The sequence below is a fragment of the Molossus molossus genome, unplaced genomic scaffold, assembly GCF_014108415.1.
Source record: "Molossus molossus isolate mMolMol1 unplaced genomic scaffold, mMolMol1.p scaffold_m16_p_19, whole genome shotgun sequence".
Classification (NCBI taxonomy): Eukaryota; Metazoa; Chordata; class Mammalia; order Chiroptera; family Molossidae; genus Molossus; species Molossus molossus.
In genome coordinates, this window is record NW_023425354.1 from 38,004,696 (window position 1) to 38,026,971 (window position 22,276).

General features: G+C 37.6%; 1 protein-coding gene across 5 annotated transcripts in view; it reads right to left on the reverse strand.

The window, feature by feature from the left end:
* Positions 1-22,276, reverse strand: part of NF1 (neurofibromin 1) — a 268,601-nt gene that overhangs the window by 212,528 nt on the left and 33,797 nt on the right. For 4 of the 5 annotated variants that reach the window (XM_036268575.1, XM_036268573.1, XM_036268574.1 and 1 more), the window contains exons 2-4: positions 8,519-8,662; positions 5,987-6,070; positions 1,948-2,138 (exon numbers count right to left, since the gene is read on the reverse strand). In XM_036268575.1, coding sequence (XP_036124468.1) covers positions 1,948-2,138; positions 5,987-6,070; positions 8,519-8,662 — 419 coding nt within the window. Of the gene's footprint in view, positions 1-1,947; positions 2,139-5,986; positions 6,095-8,518; positions 8,663-22,276 lie in introns of all 5 variants that reach the window. The other variant, XM_036268577.1, reaches the window with a different exon arrangement.

Genomic DNA, 22,276 nt, shown 5'->3' on the forward strand with positions numbered 1-22,276 from the left:
ACTATAGCACAGATTCTCAAATTATGATGCATGTTCTCATTCACACCTTTGAAAAACAACAGGGGAATAAACAAATCTGACTAACAGAAGTCCACTGGTTGCCCTGGCCAGTTTGGCTCAGCAGTTAGAGCAATGAGTCCTTGGTCCTTGGTTCAATTTTGGTCAAGGGTACATACCTCGGTTGTGGTTTATCCCTGGTCGGGGTCATATGGGAGGCAATCAGTCAATGTGTGCCTCTCACATCAATGTTTCTCTCTCTTTCCCTCTCTCTCTCTCTCCCTCCCTCCTATTCTATCTGAAGATAAATAGAAAAATATCCTCCGGTGAGGATTAAAAGTCCACTGGTCACATAACATAGACAAATCAAAAGATGCAGGCACCAATAAGCAAAGAGGATTGTTTTGTATGCAGTATTACTCTTTGTAAATGAATCACTAAGTGATTCATGTTATACTTCCTACTGGGTCATAATTAAGGATTCATTTGACTCCACTTGCATGAAAAAGGCAAATCATATGCATGAAGGTAAGTTCCAGAATTACTGGCTATTGTCAGTTATAATTCCATTCCATTTATCAACATCTATACCTGTTTCTCAGCCTGCAAGATATCACAACTGATAATCACATGAGGATTTTTTTTTTTTTAATCCTCACCTGAGGACATTTTTCCATTTTTTGTTCACATAGAGTGGGAGAGTGAGAGAAACATCGATGCGAAAGGGACACATCGAGCGGTTGCCACCCGCACAACCAACCAGGGCCAGGGACATACTGCAACCGAGGTACGTGCCCTTAGCGGGAACCGAACCCGAGCCTCTCTGGACCGCAGGCCAATGCTCTAACCGCTGAGCCAAACCAGCTAGGGCAATCACATGGTGATTTTTAATCATTAATAAAAGCTAAAATTATATTTATCATACAATTTTAAAGCACAGCAGTATATAGTACAAAAGAAATGTCATTGAAGTGTGGCTAAAACAGTATAGGGAAGCAGCAAACCTGGTACAATAAAACTAATAGATTCTGAAGCCAGTCTTTCTTAGAAATTTTGGGTCCTTCATTTTGGCACATTGCCTTGATGACTTCTTTGGGTATTAGTTTGCTTGCCTGTAAAATGGGGGAGTATCATGTATATTTCAAAGATACTATGAATATAAAAACAGCACAGTGTATACTGTAAATGCTCAACAAATGGGAGATTTTGCAGTTCATATACTTAAAATAGTCCACTTTCTGGAGATTTCTACTTGGCAATTATTCACTTCCAGATGCTTCCATATTTCTGAGATGTTTTTGTGTTTTAGATTTTTGTGGGGCTTCTTTTTGGTAACTCAGGACCTTGTGATAAGGAGCAGAACTGTGAGATCATTAGAATTCTGACTACTCTTATCAATTATTTTGATTGGTTAATATCATTTAAAGAAATAATATGTTAAAAAGTCAAAAATTCATACTTAGTGTTTAAAAAAAAAAAGACTAGTCATGGGTGATATTTCCTAAAATTTAGATTTTTTATTTTTCTAACAGTACTCATATTTAATTATACACTCCAGAATCACAATAATAAAAATTTCAAAGAAATCAATGCATAAAATTTCTGCAAAAGCCCAGGTCAAACTCATTTCTGTCAACTTTTAACTTTATGCTGACTAAAGAAAAACTTCTAAGCCCAGCTGGTGTGGCTCAGTGATTGAGCATCAACCTATGCACAAAGAGGTCGCCAGTTCGATTCCCGGTCAGGGCACATGCCCAGGTTGTGGGCCCATCCCCAGTGGGGGACATGCAGGTGGTGGCCAATCAATGTTCTCTCATCAATGTTTCTATCTTTCCCTCTCCCTTCCTCTCTCTCTAAAAATCAATAAAGGCAAAAATTTAAAAAAAAGAAAAGACAAACTTCTAAAATGTATATTACTTACAACAGTCCTGTGTAGATTTACACACTAACCTGGTAGAAATGCGACTAAAGACTGCATTGAAGTTGTTGCAGCTGAGAGAAAATAAAACCCCAGAGGCAGAATTCCGAAGTTCAGCTGCATGTTGGTTTCCTTCACGACAGGTGTGGAGAAAATGGCAGATTTCTGGCAGCAACTGTTTGACCAGCATTGTTTCATCTAATCTCATTGTGTCCTTTGGTTGCTAAAACAGAAATCATCACATAATTCAAAACTTCCTTAAATGTACATGTAAACATATTCTATTATAAAAAATTTAAAATACACATAAGAGTTGAAATAGAATAATGAACACCCATATATACATTCATCACCTAGATTCAATAACTGTTACTATTTCACCATGTTTGCTACATCTATGGTTAGTCTAATAAAGAGGATGGTTCCACCTTTTGCCTCTTAATCACAGTAAAAGTCCAGTCCCCATCCATCTTCCTTAGCCCCCCACATCCACTCCTGCCTGTCCCCTGTTCATCAAATCCCTACATAAGCCCTCACCCCCTTCCTGGGAATCTTCAGTTTGCTGTGAATTCTAAATAAACATTACTCATATTCTTTAGTGAGTGTATTGTGTCATCTGTCTCAACGTCCAAATAATTTCCTGGATGGACAATCACATCTGCCTTTGAGCAAATTGACCAAAACAGATAAATGTTACTTATTACAAATAATTTTGTTTTCATTGAACCATTTCAAAGTAAGTTTCAACATAGTACTTCAGCCCTACATACTTCAGCATCTCTTAAAAATAAGGACATTCTCCAATATAACTTCAATCAACCATCACACCAAGGAAAAATAAATAATTCTCTTGTATAGCTAATACCCAATCTGTATTCAAATTTCCCCAACTACCCTCAAAATGTCTTTCATCGCTTCAAAAATGGTTCATACATTGCAGCATGATTATGTTCCTTTAGTCTCTTTAATCTAAAACTATCTCCACCCATATACATCATCATTATTTTCTATAACATTAACTTTAAAAAAAAAAAAAAAAAGGTCCAGTTGCCTTACAAAATGTTCCATATTATTGATTTTTTTTTAGTGGTGTAACAACTTATTATTTTAGTTACTATATTTTCTGAAAGGTGGAGCCTAAACCTAGGTCTGATTACATTCAGGTTAAACACTTTAGGTAATTCAGTACAGTTCATATTACACATCAGGTATACATAATGCAGTGATCCCACTGTTAATGACATCAAGTTTGATAACTTTGGTGTTAACATTGAAATCTCTACTTTGTAAAATAAATCTCCACTTTAAAATCAACAAATCAATCAATGGATGAGCTATCCTGCAGATATACTGTACCACATCAATATTTCACCTAACAGCTTTAGTATCCACATATCAATAATAAGTTTGATAACACGAAGCATAATGACAGAAAAAAAGTGTGTGTGTGTACTATGCTCAATTGTGTAATTATAATCCAAGAGCTTTCAGATTCAAATACACTGAAATATATGGACAGTAAATACACAGGTATCACCAAAATATACAAGTTTGCGTTACAATGCCTATTTCTCATTTATAGGCTAACCAAACAATACAGATGTTGAAAATAACTCCAGTTATAAACAAATGGAAATTGTGTAAGTGTTCAATCTTTTGAATAATGGTCACAGATACAAGAACAAAAATATTTAAGAGTCCTCAAATTTTATAAAATTTTACTTATAATAAGATATTGATAAATATTTGTTCACTTTCATTAGCTGTTTCAACTACTTATTGTTATAAACATGTACTTGTAGGTCTCAAACTCCCTCAACTTACTCTGATTTAACAATGAAAACCAAGAGACAACCATAAAATCATTGCTAGTAATCTAACAAAACACAACTGTTCAATAATGTGAATTATATTATTTTTTAGTTATAAATTTCATTTTTAAAAAGCTTACACATTTTCAATCCTGGAGCAGAGCAAGATTAAGATATATTTTTATGCATTATATAAGTTATATCATGCCCACTTAAGAGTTTCAATTAAACTATCTCCAAAGAGTACTAAATTAATGGGCCAATAATATCACTCTCCAAAACACATTTACCATTAACTCTCAATTACAAACGTTAATTAACAGAGAAAAGCTGTAGAACTAAAGGAGGCAATAAACCACCCTACCCCCATTCAAACACAGAAGCAGCTGATACACTGATGTTTACAATCAAAGCAATAAGACCACTACAAAGAATTGACTCAGAAGTTTAAAAATTGTCTGCCTTCACAAAGCCTCCATCCTATTTAACAGCCCTTTTGCTCTTGTACTCTATTTCATAAGTGAACAACAGTGTATCACAAATTAATAGAAAGCACCAAGCTAAAACAGAACTAGCCCACCCAAATTTAAGTAGAAAACTTAAAAACACTGTCTCACAATTTTGGAATATGGCCAAGGGTCAATCGAAGAGTTTTAAAACATTATGCTTAGGTTTTGTGGCCTATAATCTTAAATACTTCTCTTCTCTAAGGATACACAGTGTGTGAATATAATTATTTTTTCCAACTCCCTACTCTGTCCCTTCCCCAAACACTTCTGACCACTCTCTCTCTCTCTTCTTAACCACACAATCAGTGCTCACAGAGCCGAGTCCCTTCCATCAAGTTTTACTACAGAGAACAACGGTAACATATGTAGAAGAGGGAAAAAATTCGGAATAAAAGTAAATGATGTGCCAAAGGAAGACAGACTATAAGAAATGTTAACTCCAATACATACTGAACAGATAGATCTTTAAAATGGAGGTAGTAAATTTATTTATTTATATGAACTCCTACCATGTTCCAGGAAAAATTAAGGCTACTGAAGTATAGAAACACTTTGCTTAATACAACACAAATATTCTTTTTTTTTTTTTTTTTTTTTTTTTTTTTTTTAATCCTCACCCGAGGATATTTTTCCATATTTTGTAGAGATAGAGTGGGAGGGAGAGAGAGGAAGGGAGAGAGAGAGAGAGAAACATCGATGTGAAGGGACACATCGAGTGGCTGCCACCCGCACGACCAACCAGGGCCGGGGACAAACTGCAACCGAGGTACGCGCCCTTAGCGGGAACCAAACCCGGGTCTCTCCGGACCGCAGGCCGACGCTCTAACCGCTGAGCCAAACTGGCCAGGGCACAACACAAATATTCTTGAAAAGATTGCAATTTAAGTCATAGTTGAAACACACTCAGAGAATTTAGAGGGAACCTGAGAAAGTCCTGTACTCAACTAATCCTCCACATATATTTTTATGTTTATATTTACAAATAACAAGTGTTCTTCAGGTAGGATTTATCAGTAATACAGTTTTAATTTTTTTAAGCTTTCTTTTAAAACATTGATCAGAAAAGTAAAATATTAGAATCAGATTCATATGGGAAAACAAAACTACTCTTGGTCTTTTGCATCCTTTCAAAGCTAAACAGTGCCACAGGCCTAATAACATCTGAAGAAATTAAATAAATCAAAAGTAGCCCTTTCTCACAAAATCTTTTCTAAAAAACCTGAGATATATGTGCCTCAAGTTTAATGCTTTATCAGTAGACTTAATATCTATTTAATTTACAATAGATGAGAAAATAATTTTCTCTTGAAAACTTATTTATGCCACCTAGTCTGCTGTTTTAAGAATGCGTATACTGCCCTGGCCAGTTTGGCTCAGCGGTTAGAGCGTCGGCCTGCGGTCTGGAGAGACCTGGGTTCGGTTCCCGCTAAGGGCACGTACTTCGGTTGCAGTTTGTCCCCGGCCCTGGTTGGTCGTGCGGGTGGCAGCCACTCGATGTGTCCCTTCACGTCGATGTTTCTCTCTCTCTCTCCCTTCCCCTCTCCCCCTCCCACTCTATCTGTACAAAAAATGGAAAAATATCCTCGGGTGAGGATTAAAACAAAAAACCAAAAAAAAAAAAGAATGCGTATACTTGTCTTAGACAAAATGTCCATATGACTGCTCTCCTTGTCCACATCTATACTTTGGTACATCAGATCAACTAAAAATTATTCCCAAAACCTGCCTAACTGAAAAACAGATTTACTTACCCCAGCAAGACATTTTTCCAGTGTATCCAATATAATCAACTGAGAGAGATATAAATTTTTTTCAGCAGCTTCTCCAAATATTCTCTAAGAAAAAACATATTCAGAACACTAAAAGTTGGTTATTACTCTCCACTACAAATCAGCACACATCTGAGAAGTGAGAGACTAAAGATCAAGAAAATCAACAGTCTTCCATTTAATCTCCCAGATTATACAATATTTAAATCTATTATTTCTAATTTTGTCCTAATGCTCACACAAAATAAATGATCAAGCAAACAAAACTGGTGGCATCATTACAGTCTGCCTTGGCTTTGTAACAGTAAAAGAAGATACTTTGGTTTACATACTTGAAAATATGGAGGATTTAGATACGTATCTAGTTCTTTACCAGAATCTTGAATGGAGCATCTGAGCACACTTTGATACCACAAAATAGTAAGTCTAAATTCTTACATTAAAAAAAAAACTATAACACCAATCGCAGATAATTTTAAGCATTCACTATTCTTAAACTGAATACTACACTATTTACTAACAAGAGGCTATGGTTTTCACAATTCAATTTACTCAATAAGAAATAAATAAATGTTAATATCATAATACTGTTTTTGTTTATTTTGAAAAGAAAGTTTAAAATATTAAACATGTTTTCAGTCTAACTGGGAACATGGCCACTTATGTAAGTAAAATCGTAGCCCTGGCCAGTGTGCTCAGTGGTTAGAGCATATGACCACACAAAAGGGTCACGGGTTCAATTTCTGGTCAAGGGCATGTACCTGGGTTGCAGGTTTGATCCCTGGTCCCAGTCAGGGCTTGTGCAGGAGGCAACCAATTGATGTGTCTCTCACATCCATGTTTCTCTCTCCCACTCCCTCCCTCCCTTCCACTCTCTCTAAAAAAATCAAAAGAAAAAATATCAAGCAAGGATGAACCAAAAAAAAAATCTTATCACTCTCCCCCACACACTGTGCAACAGAACGGCTCCACAAAATCTTAAATATATTTCTGTAAATAGCTTTACATATTTATTAAAAGCCCTGCTTTTTTCAGAAAATCTTCTTTCATAAAGAGAAAATTTCTTTGTAAGGCAAATGATTGTTCACACCTCCAGTTTATCAATTTTGTAAGTTTCGAGTATTGTCTAATCAGCTTTTTAGAAAAAATAAAAACACACCAAAGATGATGTGGCTATAAAAATGGAACTGATTTTCACAATCTACAACCAGAAGTCAGTTTCCTAGTTCAAATAAAACACTACAAATTGTGGTTATAAGTGCTAAAGACAATCAGAGCAATTTGAACTTAGTCAAAAAATATCCAGATCAGTTGATTTGAACTGAATATGAAGGAAATATTAGATAGGAATTGAAAGAGAGGAAGCAATTACCTGAAAGAGACAGGAGAAGTATGTTCAAAGGTACAGAGAGAGAACAGCTGGAGTACCTTTAAGTTTAGGGACTAAACAGATTTTATGAAATGGGGGGGGGGGGGAGCAAGTATAAGCTTTTGACAGTGGAGTAACTTGAGGAAATTGGTATTTGAGGGCACTTCAAAAATGGGTTCTCTAGCCCTGGCCGGTTTGGCTCAGCGGTTAGAGCGTCGGCCTGCGGTCCTGAGAGACCTGGGTTCGGTTCCCGCTAAGGGCGCGTACCTTGGTTGCAGTTTGTCCCCGGCCCTGGTCGGTTGTGCGGGTGGCAGCCACTCAATGTGTTCCTTTCACATCGATGTTTCTCTCTCTCTCTCTGTTCCTCTCTCTCCCTCCCACTCTACCTGAACAAAAAATGGAAAAATGTCCTCGGGTGAGGATAAAAAAAAAAAAATGGGCTCTCTAATTATTATAGACTCTGTCACAAGCCACAGGATGAAAGAAATAATACAATATTTTCATAAAAGAAATCTCACATTTTAGGACTATATGGTCATATTTTCTTTATCATCTACTTAGGACTGAGACAATTTGATATGTAAATAATCAAATAAGAATATAAGGAGAATAGCCCAGCCGGTGTGGCTCAGTGGTTGAGCATCGATCCACGCACCAAGAGGTCGCCAGTCCCATTCCCGGTCAGGGCACATGCCCAGGTTGTGGGCCCAATCTCCAGTGGAGGCATGCAGGAGGCAACTACTCAATATTCTCTGTTTCTACCTCTTTCTCCTTCTCCCTTTCTCTCTCTCTAAAATCAATAAAGAAAAAAAAACAAAAAACACAAGCACACACATATAGAAGAAGATAAGGAGAATATTTTAATAGATTACTACGGTCAATTCATGTATGTTGCAAAATCCATATGAAATCCTAATTACAGGAAAATAATGGAAAGGAAAGAGAGAAAGTCAGCAATTAAGAGAAGTATCTGAAGGAAAGAATTAAAAACTAAAATGAAAGTTAAAAGGTCACCTGTACTTATCCACAAAATGAATGTTTACAAAAAAATGACTTTTCATACTTCAAAATATGAGACTCCAAACTTTTAAGTAAAAAACAAACCGAAGTGAACTCCCCAAAGGAACAGTAATCCAATTACTCACCATATTGTTAACATTCTTTAAGATAGTAGTGAGGCCACTTATAACCAAAGAAAACTTGTATTTGGAAATATTGATAAGACATTCCTTGTTGTGTTCAGTGCTGACTTTGGTATGTGTGTTCTGCTGTCCTGTTTTTATTGGAAGCTAAAAAACAAAACAACAACAAAAAGCATGTTAGCTTATACTTTAAAATAACTAAAAAGAACTCTATTCCTCATTGAAAATCATGAGATTTTAGGAAAATTTTATCAACCAGCTACCTATATTAGTATCTCAAGCTCCAATTTTTTTATATATAATAGCATTAAAAATCTTTGGAAATTTCAATTTTTGCAGCTCTCTCTTTATGGAAGTCATAAATCTCTGTCTACAAAATTAAATCCTTACCCAGCTCTATATAAGAAAGAATGATGACTCACAGAAATAGAGCTATTTCCTTGTAGCTAAAAATTATTTCAGAGAATGTCTGCAATAAAATGCACACAATACTTTCCCTTATACACTGAACTCAAGTATTAACAGAACAAGAAGCCAAAAAAAAAAAAACTATGCCCCATACCTCTATTCAATAATGGCAAACAACTGCAGATTGTTCAAAAAATGAGAACAAACTATATAACCTGGGATAAACAGAGTAAGGCTCACTCAGGTAAGATAACCACTCTCAGGTACGCAGTTGAGGGAGTAACAGCACAACAGATAAATCTCATGAAAAAAATATATAGCCCTGGCCCGTTTGGCTCAGCGGTTAGAGCGTCGGCCTGCGGTCCTGAGAGACCCGGGGTTCGGTTCCCGCTAAAGGCATGTACCTCGGTTGCAATTTGTCCCCGGCCCTGGTCGGTTGTGCGGGTGGCAGCCACTCGATGTGTTCCTTTCACATCGATGTTTCTCTCTCTCTCTCTGTTCCTCTCTCTCCCTCCCACTCTACCTGAACAAAAAATGGAAAAATGTCCTCGGGTGAGGATTAAAAAAAAAAAAAAAAAGATATATATATATCCTGCCCGGTCGGTGTGGCTCAGTTGGTTGAGCATAGTCCCATGCAAGTCATGGGTTTGATTCCTGGTCAGGTCAAATGCCCGGGTTGCTGCTCCATCCCAGGTAGGGAGCGTGCAGGAAGCAGCCAATCAACGTTTCCCTCTCACATTGATGCTTCACTCTTTCTCCCCCTCTCTTTTCCTCTCTCTCTAAAATCAAATTTAAAAAAACATTAAAAAAAAAAATGTGCACCCTGGCCAATTTGACTCAGTGGTAGAGCGTAGGCCCGCGGACCAATGAGTCACAGGTTTAATTCCGGCCAAGGGCACGTACCTCGGTTGCAGTTCATCCCTGGCCCTGGTCGGGTCGCATGGGAGGCAACCGATCGATGTGTTTCTCTCATGTCAATGTTTCTCTCTCTCTCTCCCTCCTTCCCACTCTATCTGAAGATAAACAGAAAAATATCCTTGGGTGAGGATTTTTTTAAAAAATGTGCAAAAACTAGCAGCCAAAAGGTTTATATTATATAATACATAAGGACTAATACATAAGGTCATATTATATATTAATCAGACTATTCAATGGAAAACTGTTGAAGAAATATAGAGCAATCACAGATGATGAGTGGCCATAAATATATGTTTGTTTGTTTGTTTTATCCTCACCCAAGGACATTTTCCCATTTTTTTGTTCAGACAGAGTAGGAGGGAGAGAGAGAAAGAGAGAGAGAGAGAGAAACATTGACGTGAAAGAGACACACTGAGTGGCTGCCACCCGCACAATCAACCAGGGCCAGGGACAAACTACAACCAACGTACGTGCCCTTAGTGGGAACCAAACCCGGGTCTCTCTGGACCGCAGGTGGACACTCTAACCGCTGAGCCAAACTGGCCAGGGCAGGAATGGGTTTTTTGTTGTTTTTTTTTAAATAAAATAAAAAATAAAACAAACAAAGTAATTTTTTAAAAATAGAGTAACTGTATTTGAGAACACTGAGGTATTTTTTAATTTTTCTTTACTTTTATGAGTCCCTCTTATTTTCAGTTGGTATGCATTACTTTCCCAACTGGGGAAAAAAGGTAAATTAAGCTTTTTTAAAAACATTTCATGCTACCATATATAAATCTTTGGATATTATGGCAGAAATGTAAAGGATCTAAATTACATAAAGAAAAATAATCATCTTTTAATTAGGATCTGTATTAAAAAAACTGTTAGCTACTTAAGATACAAGATTTCAACAAATGAGAGGTTTTAGCAGGAGAAGGCATAACATTAAGCAAAGCACTGTGAACAATGGATAATTTGTTTCCAGTTGCAGTCAGAAAATCCTTCAAAAGGTCACAGGCTAAAATCTTTACTCTTTGTACATTTTAACCAGTTCCTAAAGGTCCCTCAGACCATAATGGGGGTGGGGGGTGACATTAAAATTCACTTAATATAAATTCTCATTTAACGAGAGAAAAAGCTAAGAAAAAAAATCCTACTAGGGAGAAAAAGCACCTAGAAAAAAAATCCTACTAGGAAAAAAAAAGACACATCAGCTGTCAATACCAAATAACAACATAAATCAGAGAAAGGTATCAAATACCTGTATTTATACTGGTTATATTAACACACTTCAAGATGGACGCTGCACCGTTGGTATGTTATATGACTTTATATGGCATCTAACAAACTTTAAAATTTTTGTTTTATATTGATTTTAACAAGTGTTTTTAAAAATACAATTAGCACATCAAACCTATGATTACAAATATATTATTCCTTTGATAAGGTTAAGTGAAAAAGGGAAGCCAACTTAAAGTTGTTCAAGCTAAGTAAATGATATAGGATATGGCTAAACTGATATATGAATGACTCAAGTTTGGAAAACAGTGTGGTACCATTCTGAAATTTAATACTGAACTCACAAAACAGATATTAAATAATTAACTGTTTTTTTTAAAATATGTGTGTGTGTGTGTGTGTGTGTGTGTGTGTGTGTGTGTGTTTGCTCTAAAAATATTCGGGGTTAAGGAGATTAGCAGGGAACCAAACAAGTTTTGCCAAGAAGTAAATTCCAACACGATCCTTCCCCCTAAACACTTCCTGCCTTAGTTTCTTCCCTTCCTATTGTTCTGAACTTACAGACTACCATGTTTTTTCATACATAGAAGCCCCTGACTCACAAATGAAGAGCCTATTTATATCAGTAGTCCCAACCACTATCGAAGCTCCAAAAGCAGATTTCCATATGCCCTTGCCACATTCTACAGATATCTATTACCAAGGCAGAAGATTTGTTTGTCAAACATCAACTTGGATCACAAGTTCCCATTAAAAAAAAAAACAACTTCACTCTTCCTTTTTCTCTCCTCTCCCTTCCCTTCAGTGTAATAATTCAATACAAAGCATTATGAGGAACAGAGCAAGGTAGACCTATGTGCATGTGCGTGTGTTCTGGATAGAAATGGGATGTAAGATGTGAGCAGGATGAGTAAGGCATTCATGTGGATGAAATGGAGTATAAGGAGGGTGAAGAGGGTACCCACATGTGGAAGGCAGCCCAGCAAAGAATGTCAGAACATGAATGGAGTAAGGAGAGACTCCTATAGAAAGGGAAGTCAAGCACAGGATATTAGAATCCAAGCAGAGTGAGAAAGGTATCTACATGGGAGAGCAGGCCACATAGGATGTCAGAACCCAAATGGGATAGGGAAGGTATCAAAGCATGTGTGGGACAAAAAGACAAAGAGCGTGGGGCCCAGCAAGGGGTGCTGAACTGTGTTAGGCTTCTGCATGGTGAAAAGGGGGATGTTCTAGCAGAGTCTGAGCAGCTTGAGGAGGATGTTCACACAGAAATACAGCACAGGGTGGGGTATATGAGCCTGAGCAAGGTAAGAAGGACATCCACTAGTGTTGAGGATGAGGGCTTAGGGATAGCAAGTGGTGTTGGAGCCCAAGCAGAGTGAGTACAATATTTGTGCTTCAGAGTAGGTGGTGATGGGGAAACAACTGAGGTGAAAGATTGGTTACATAAAAGGGGACTAATCAAATAAGTAAATATATTAAAAATAACAAGAGTCAGTTTTCTTACTGTTCAAGAAAAAAGTTACAAATAAAGAAGGTGGAAAATTACAAAGACCCCTCTAGGGCTGAACTAAAATTGGATAGTATAAACAAACAGTTTTCAATAAAGAGATATATCAAATTACATATTGATATAAATATGTACACACAGATGAATATAAATACATACATTCCCTAGTTTTGTCCACTGAGGGGACTTAGAAACAATTACAACTCAGTATTAATGAGTGTACCTAGCCCCCAGATCTTTGTCTCTAAATACCATTCTCCAATAAAAAGAACCAGGGCTCTTTAGAAAAATAGCTCATTCCAGCCCTGGTACAAGGAAAGTTCTGAGAAGCTAGGAATATTTTGTTGTTCCAGAAAGAAGGGAAATACTCAAAGAATGATCAAAGCATGTCAAAAAGACACAAGCCAGACCGAAGGGGCTCTCACTGGCCAAATCTAGAATAATTTGAACATGAAAACAAATAATGATAATATAGATAATCATTCATTGAATAACAGAAAACCTCTAGTCTGTACTCAGAAATAAATACTTAAATAAACTGAAAACCTTATGAGGTTAGGATACTTAGTGTCTAAGAATCCCCATACAATGTGTGTGTGTGTTTACAATGGAAAAAGAGTTAACTTCACAATGTATGACATACATCTAATCATGAGGATGTGTTAAGGCCAAACTGAGAAACAGCCTACAAAATGAGCAGGTGATATATAGTCTTCAAAAGCATTTGGGCTTGATCCTTCTGATATAAGGGACATTAAGGGAACAAATGGTAAAACTTTATTAGATAGAGTGGAAGGGAGGGGAAGAAAGGGGAAAAGAGAAAACCATGGATGTGAGAGAGACACATCGATTGGTTGCCTCCTACATGACACTGATGAGGGCCGAGGATCAAACCTGCAACTCAGGTATGTGCCCTTGACTGGTAATCAAACCTGTGACCCTTCAGTCCTTGGGCCAACACTCTAACCACTGAGTCGAACCACCCAGTGTCAAATAGTAAAACTTTAATGTGACCTGAGAATTAGATAGTAATACTAATGTATCAACGTTAATTTCCTGATTTTCATAAGTGTATTATGTTTTAATTTGTAGGAAAAACTCAAATGGTTCAGGAAAACATAGTTTAGGCTTTACTTGTAGCTTTTCTGTAAGTTTATGATTGCTTCAAAATTTAAAAAAAGATTTAAAAGTTCTGGTTCCGTTCTAATTCAATATAGGTTAAACAGGTTTTAGAGGGATTTACACCAGTATGTCTATGGAGAAACAGTGAGCTGCACATAAGATTGTAAATGAAGTGGCAGCATATAACTCATTCACAGGTTGAGGGCTGTATTGCTCTGAGGAATAATTCAGCTTTCCAAAATCTGATGCTCAAACTCATGATTCAGGAAGAAAAAGTATCTTCAAAAGCAACAAAATAATGTTGTTCCTAAACTCAAACAAAAATCTCCTGGTTCTTAATTTAATTTATAGCCCAAGTCCATGTTCTCTACCTATAAGTACTAAATTCTAACAATCATGTTTTAATACAACTGGGCTAGAAGAAGTTGATCCCACTGATGGACTGTGGTACAGCTAGTCTCCAAGGTGACTCTCAGTGAGCCACACCTCCTGATACGCAGGCCTCCCACATTGTAAAGGTTGGTCACTCTAACTACTAGAATACCACAGAAGTGATAACGAGTCTCTACCAAGATTAAGTTATCAAAGGCAGAGGCTTTCATCTTGGACTGCCTTGTCTTCTCTCCCCTCCTCCCTCTTGCCCTCCCAATCTCTCTCTCTCTCTCTCTCTCAAGCCAAGAACCATGTTGTGAGAACACTCATGTTGAGAGGTCCACATGGCAAGGACTAAGGCCTTCTGCCAACAATCAGGCAAGTGAACTTAGAAGTCCATCCTACCTCCCATCAAGCTTTCAGATGCTTGACTGCAACCTCAAGAGAGACCCTGAACCAGAGGCACCCGGCTAAGCCACTCACATTTCCTGACCCACAGAAACTGTGAGATAATAAATGTCAGTTGTCTATGCTGCTAAATTTTGAGGTAATGTGTTTTGGTGCAATAGGTAACTTAGTACATCATGAATCAAAGTGCTAAAAGGCTAAAGGACACCAATGACAGACCCCCAAAAGAAGAAAAGTAAGACTTTGTCCCAACATATTCCTGCTGGCTACAGGTTGGATAAAAGATAATGTTTACATTCTAGTCAGAAGACCATTTATAATTCCAGTAAAAAACACCACCAAATGCCTTAGTAAGGAAAAAAAGAATATTTCATGTATCTGAAATCACATATCCTTCCTAGCATCTAGGTTACTCAGAATTTTTAGTACTGTTTCAGGTTTGTTTTTTTTGAAGACTGTGTCAGGCACTATGCTGGGTGCTGCAGATGTAACTATGAAAAAATTAAGAATGGCCTTGGTTGCCCGGCTGGTGCGGCTCACTGGCTGAGTGTCGACCCACGCACCAAGAGATCGCCGGTTCGATTCCTGGTCAGGGCACATGCCCAGGTTGTGGGCATGCAAGAGGTGGTCAATCGATGTTCTCTCTCATCCATATTTCTGTCTCTCTCTCCCTCTCCCTTCCTCTCCTCTCTAAAAATAAAGAAAAAAAAATTTTAAAAAAAAAAAAAAAGGAAGAAGAAGAGGAAGAATGGCCCTGGTCAAGTTGGCTCAGCAGTTAGAGCGTCAGCCCATGGACCAATGAGTTGTGGGTTCAATTCCGGTCAAGGGCACATGACTTGGTTGCAGTTTGTCCCTGGCCATGGTCAGATTATACAGGAGGCAACCAATCCATGTGTCTCTCTCACATCGATGTTTCTCTCTCTCCCTCCTACTCTACATAATGATAAATAGAAAAATATCCTTGGGTGAGGATTAAAAAAATAAAGAAGTTAAGAATGATCTCTAGCCCTGGCTGGTGTGATTCACTGGTTAGAGCATCGGCCCAAACACCAAAGGGTCATGGCTTTGATTCCCAGTCAAGGGCATGTACCTGGATTGCAGGTTCAATCCCTGGCCCCCCGTTGAGGCAAGTGCAGGAGGCAACCAATCAATGTGTCTCTCTCACATCGGCAGTTCTCTTCCCCCTCTCCCCCAGCCTCCCTTCCACTCTCTCTAAAAATCAATGGAAAAAATATCCTCACATAAGGATTAATACAACAACAAAAAAGAATGACCTCTACCCTAGCAATACTTTTCAAACACCAAAACTTCTACACCATAAGTAATTTTTTTTTTGGTGATAAATGATTCTATGGAGATATATATATATATATATATATATATCCTTTTTTTTAATTAATTTATTTTTTTTACAGATGTTTCTCCTTTTCCCCCCCTTACACCCTCCTCCCCATTCCCCTCCTGCCCCATCCCCAGCTTTGTTGTCCATGTCCATCGGTTATGCATACATGCATGTAAGTTCTGTGGTTTATCTCTTCCCTCCCCACAACCCCGTCTGGGATATATTTTTTATTGTGCTGTTGACACAAACTTTTATTTTTATAAATTAAATGCTAGAGGTCTATTTGATCATCCAATATAATATTCCTATAAATAATATAATTACTAGTTAACACTTATTTTGAGCACAAGTACCAGGCACTAACCAAATTCTACAATTTATTTATTCTCACAATTACCATCATCCCGATTAATCTCTTAGTCTCATTCTCTGCCACTCTCCTCTCATTCTCCCACCTTGATTCATATTTTCAGAGATGCCATTCTTAAGCCCTAGAGCAGGTCTCCCATACATGCTCTGTGAGCTTCCTTGACTTCTCCTATATGATTTTTAAAACACCTGTAATTAAATAACCAGATGATAAGCTGTTTAATATTCATCACTCATGCAAGAATGCAAGTTCCATGGGAGTAGAGATGGTATCTTTCTTGTAACCTGTTGTATCCCCCAGGATTAAGAATCTTAAAAGGCAATTAATAAATGCTTGCTAAATAAAAGAATGAACTACACTCCTGCATCACTTAACAACAGGGATACCTTCTGAGAAATGTGTCACTGGGTGATTTCATTGCTGTGTGAACATCACAGAGTGAACTTATGCAAACCTAGATGGTAGATGGCCTACAACACTCCTAGGCTATATGGTATTGCTCTTAGGCTAAAAACCTGTGCAGCCAGTTACTGCACTGAATACTGTAGAGAGGATAACCCAATGGTTAGTATATATGTATCTAAACATCACTAAATATAAGGAAAGGTACAATAAAAATACAGAATAAAAGATGAAAAATGGTAGACCTATTCAGAGCACTTACTATGAATGGAGCTTACAGGACTGGAAGTTGCTCTGGGTGAGTCAGTGAGGAGTGGTGAGTGAACAAAGGCCCAGGCCATCGCTGTACACTACAGTAGACTTTATAAACACTGTCCCACAAGTTCTTCCCCTGTTCCTGTCTAGAACATCGAAGTTGTCAGTGCTGCTCCGTGAACAGGGACCTGGACTGCACTGAGAGAAACTGGCTGGGTCAGGCATAGCTAGGCAGAACTGTAACTGTCAAGATGGAGTGAAAGGTGGCCTGAGGATCAGCAGGAATAAGAAACCAAGATAGAGAGACAAAGGAACATAGGGGATTCTCCTGGCTCTGTGGTTTTGGCTTCTTTATGTTGGAGAAGTGATCAGACCAAGAAACTTTGTGCACCTGGCCGGTTTGGTTCAGTAGTTAGGGCATTGGCCCACAGACCAGTGTCACAGGTTTGATCCCGGCCGTGGTCAGGATCTTATGAGAGGCAACTAATCAATGTGTTCCTCTCTCATCAATGTGTCTCTCTCTCTCTTTCCCCCTCTCTCCCTCCCACTCTATCTGAAAATCAATAGAAAAATATCCTTGGTTGAAGATTTAAAAAAAAGAAAAGAAACTTTGTGGTTTTCATTTTTTTTAAAAGAGGGTGTTTAACATGCAGAGGGTACAGAACTGAGGACTCAGTATCTTTTTTAGACTATTATGAATATTGTCACATTTCCTGCTATTTTAATGCAAATGTTTTCCCCTAAAACCCCACCCACCTGCCCGTTGGTAACCATCAGCTTGTTCTCTGTATCTATGGGTCCTTTAGAATTCAGTATTTTGACTTTGGAAATTTGTTTTTGGTTCCAATGACACTATGGCAGAAAGGGTTCTCTCTAGCATTAATTTGATAGAAAAAAATTACTTATTTTTGTCTGAGCTTTATATCATTACAACCTGAAAATATTTCTGAAGTACAGGGACAGGCTGACTCCACACTAACACAGAAAGCTTTTACTAAAGTGGCAGTGGCACTTAATACTTGTTAAGGTAGTTCTTGTGGAGCTCTGTCCTTATAGAGGATCTTAGGTCCTCAGCAAAGAATGTACAGCAATGTACTCTTTAGGCCATCAAGCTAGGTGGTGGTGGTGGCAGGGGGGATTAGAACCCTCTGTGCTGAACCAGGTCAGTATTCTGTTCATGCAAAATTGAGGTGTGGTGAGTGAGAATCTATTGCCAAGCCCCACAGACATTGCTCCCATCAGAGAAAAAAAAGTTCTCCTGAGCCACATATTCTTCCATTTCTTACATGACATTCTGCTCCATTATATTATGGGACCACTGTTGTATATGTGGTCCAATGCTGAACAAAACACTGTTATGTGGCGCATGACTGCAGTATGTTACAGTCTCTATCTCCTTTAACAACAACATCTTTATTATCTAATGCAGTGTGGTTTCTGCCAGTCTATCATCTAGTCTATAGATAGCTTGGTGATTTCAGAGGAAAATTAAGCACTATTTCTTTCTTCTATATGTTGTAAACTTGAGCCACAAAATAATACTTCTACAATAATCCTATTACTTCCTATTTGAGTGAACATCTCCATACCATAAACAACCAGCCTCTTCCCTCCAACTAGCTCTCAGAATCCTAGAACCAGACATATAACTTCCCAGGTAAGCAAATGATCAGCACTTTCCCAGAGAAACTGAATGCCCAAAGAAAAGACCTACATTTGAAGGGCTTTCAACAATAAAGCTACCTCATTGCAAACTCATCTACAGTAAAGCTCGTGTACATAAGCTTCCAATTCTCTTAAGAGTAAATGTTTAAAGTGAGATCAGACAGCCTAGAATCACCAGGTATAAGGTAGGCTTGTTAACATGAAAGAAAGGGAACCAAGGAAATACACGCACACATTAATTTTGAGGGAGAAAAAAATGCAGGCATTGATGGGAGGAAAACTTCACACTCACATAATTATATACATCCTGAAAGACATTAGGAAAAAATTTTAAAGAATGCTATTTTAAAAAGAAAGAGAGAGCAAGTGAGAATAAAGAACATTCAGAAAGTTAAATATGACAGTGTGTCATGAGTCCCCTAGACCACTTTCAGGTTCAGTGGTTTGTTAGGACTCACAGGACTCAACATAAAGTCACATTCGCAGCTATGACTTAATACAGCAAAAGGATACAAAGCAAAATCAGCAAAAGGAAAAGGTGCAAGGTCAGAGAAATAAGATACAAGCTTCCAAGAGTCTTCTCCCAGTGGAGTAAGACCGGACATAGTTAATTCCTCCAGCAATGAGTTATAACAACACATGTGAAATACTGTCCGCCAGGTAAGTTCACTGGAGACTCAGTGCTCAGGGTTTTTATTAGGGGTGCCCTCTGCCTAGCACATACCAAAGTTCCAGGCACTCAGATGGAAATCAGGTGTTCAGCATAAATCATACTGGCACAGTTCCAGCCATTCTTATCGAAGCATGCTAGGAACCCTTCCACAATCCAAGTTCCCAGACACCAGCCAAGAGAAAACCTTACAAGCAAATCTCTCTGAGGATAACAGTCTCAAACCTGCAATGTTAACTCTCCCCAGACAGATAAAATAAAACATTAAAGAGTTGTAAGATAAAGTCAAGACCCACTCCAGGAAAAACAAACAAACAAAGAAAACATCATGAGAGAAAAAACTTTCTAAAATTACATGATCGATCAATTCCAATATGTGAAAAAGGAGAAAAAAAAATTAACAAAGAAAGAAGTTATCAAAGAATTAATATAAGAAATTTACCAAAGAGAAAAACCAAAGAATGTATATGCGTATAGGCATAACCAATGGACACTGACAACAATCGGTGAAGGAATGGGGGTGAGGTGGGAGCAGGAGGGGATGTCACTGAAGGGGAGGGGCATGTCACTGAAGGAGAGGGGCATCTGTAATTCTGTAATTCTTTCAACAATAAAAATATATCCAAAAGATTTTAACAGAAAAAAACAAAAGAAGTTTCCCAGAGACTCATAGAGACTGACAGCTGTTTGAAGGGATGGGGATTGAAGGGCTGGGTGAAAAGGTAAATGGATTAAGCTAAATAAATAAATAAATAACCTCATAGACACAAACAACAGTATGGTGATTACCAGAGGGAAGTTGGGGTTGGATACAGAAGAGAGTAAAAAGGGGATAAATTGTGATAAAGGAGACTTGACTTGGGGTGGTAAACACACAATACAATACACACAATACATATATTCTAGAACTGTACACCTGAACTTACATAATTTGATTAACCAATGTCACACCAATAAATTTAATAAAAATTAAAATTAAGTTTAATTTAATTTAAAATCTAAGAAATATAACTGTGCAAAAAAGGAAAGAAATTTCCCAAGCCTGAAGAACATGAATCTCCAAACTGGAAAAGATACATTAGGTATCCAAACATGTCGTTATATTGCTGCAGAAGAGCAAAGACAAAGAAAAAACCCAAGGACTTCTACAAAAAGAAAAAAAGTTTTCTTACAACATTATAGGAACCAGAACGGCATTAGATTTAGCAATAATCTCAGTGATAAACTGAAAGATAATGGTAAAATGCTTTCAAAAGTCTGAGAAAAATTTATTTTCATTCTAGAACTTAATACACAAATTAGCAAATAAGAAAAATGTAGACTAAAGGTATTCTCAAACATGCAAGTTCTCAAATTGTATCTCTTCTGCACCTTTTTATTCAGCAAGCTGTGGAGGATGTGCTCCAAACTAATGGGATCCATGTAACAGAGAAATCAACACAGGACAGAAGCAATGGGAATTTCCAAAATGATGATGACAAGAGAACCCAGACTGACAGCTGCATACCTGGCCTGGTAAGGTGCTAACCCTAAACAGGAGAATGGAAGGAAGTCCTCAGGGAAAACAATTTCAATGAATTAACAGATTTGCCCATGTGAAAAGCAATACTAAGAGCATGTTAATGGTATAAAGAATTAACAATAGGTACATCAAAAGCAAAGCCAAATGAAAAACATGAAGCAGTTACAAATTTGAGGAGGCACAAAAAGTAGTATAAGAACATTAATTTCATCACTGTGCACTACTTGACTCAGCCTCACACAATATTCTATACATCTTACTATAGTCCCAGAAGGAGATTAATAGAGAAAATAGGGAAGAGGCAAATCTGAAAAGGTAGTGGCATACCAATTGACCCAGTAATTGTGCTCCTTGGTATTTACCCAAAGGAGTTGAAAGCACATGTCCACACAAAAACCCGCACATGGATGTTTATAGCAGCTTTACTCATAATTTCCAAAATAGGGAAACAACCAAGATGTCCTTCAGTAGGTGAATGGATAAATAAAACTGGTACCATCAGACAATGGAATATTAATTAACACTAAAAAGAAATGAACCATCAAGCCATGAAAAGACATAAAGGAACCTTAAATGTATACTAAGTAAAAGCAGCAATTTGAAAAGGCTACATATAGTATGATTCTAACTATACTACATTATATGAAACTATGAAAACAATGAAAGATCAGTGGTTGCCAAGGTTGGGGGAGGGGTGATAAACAACAGAGCACTGAAGATTTTTAGAACAGTAAAAATACTCTGGCCCTGGCCAGGTGGCTCAGTTGGTTGCAGGTTTAATCCCTGGTCAGGATGCATACTGCAGGCAACTGATCAACGATGTTTCTCTCTCACATCAATGCATGCATATCTCTCTCTCACTCCCCCTCCCTCTTCCTCTCTAAAATCAATAAAAACATATCCTCAAGTGAAAATTTTAAAAAGTACTCTGTGTGATATTATAATAGTGGATATATGTCATTATACACTTGTCCAAACCCACAGAATGTACAACACCAAGAGTGAATCCTAAGGTTAACTATGGACTTTGGGATTGAGTATGATGGATAATGGATTATGATGTGTCAATGTAGATTCATCCTTGGTAAAAAAAAAAAAAATACACATACACACACCCCATTCTGGTGCATGATGTTGATAATAGTGCATGTGTGGGGGCAGGGAGCATGTGTAGGGGCAGGGAGTATGTGTGGGAAATCTCTTATCTTCCTCTCAATTAAGTTATAAACTTAAACTGCTACACACACACAAAATGAAGTCTTAAAAAAGCCAAGGTCAACTGTAAAAAACTATATATAACTTTTAAAATGTTTAGACAATGTCAATCCTCAGCTTCAAGAAGTCCAAAAATCCGAAGTAGAATAAATAAAAAGAAACCCATACACCTACAAATTTTTCAGTGAAACTGCAGAGCAAAAAAGAACAGAGAAAAGAACTAAAAGACAGCCAGAGAAAAAATAACACCTATAAAGCAATGATAATTACTGACAACTAAATTCTCAACAGCAATGAGAGAGCTTAGAAAGATAGTTAACTGGTATCTTTAACATACTGAAAAACAAACACTACCTAG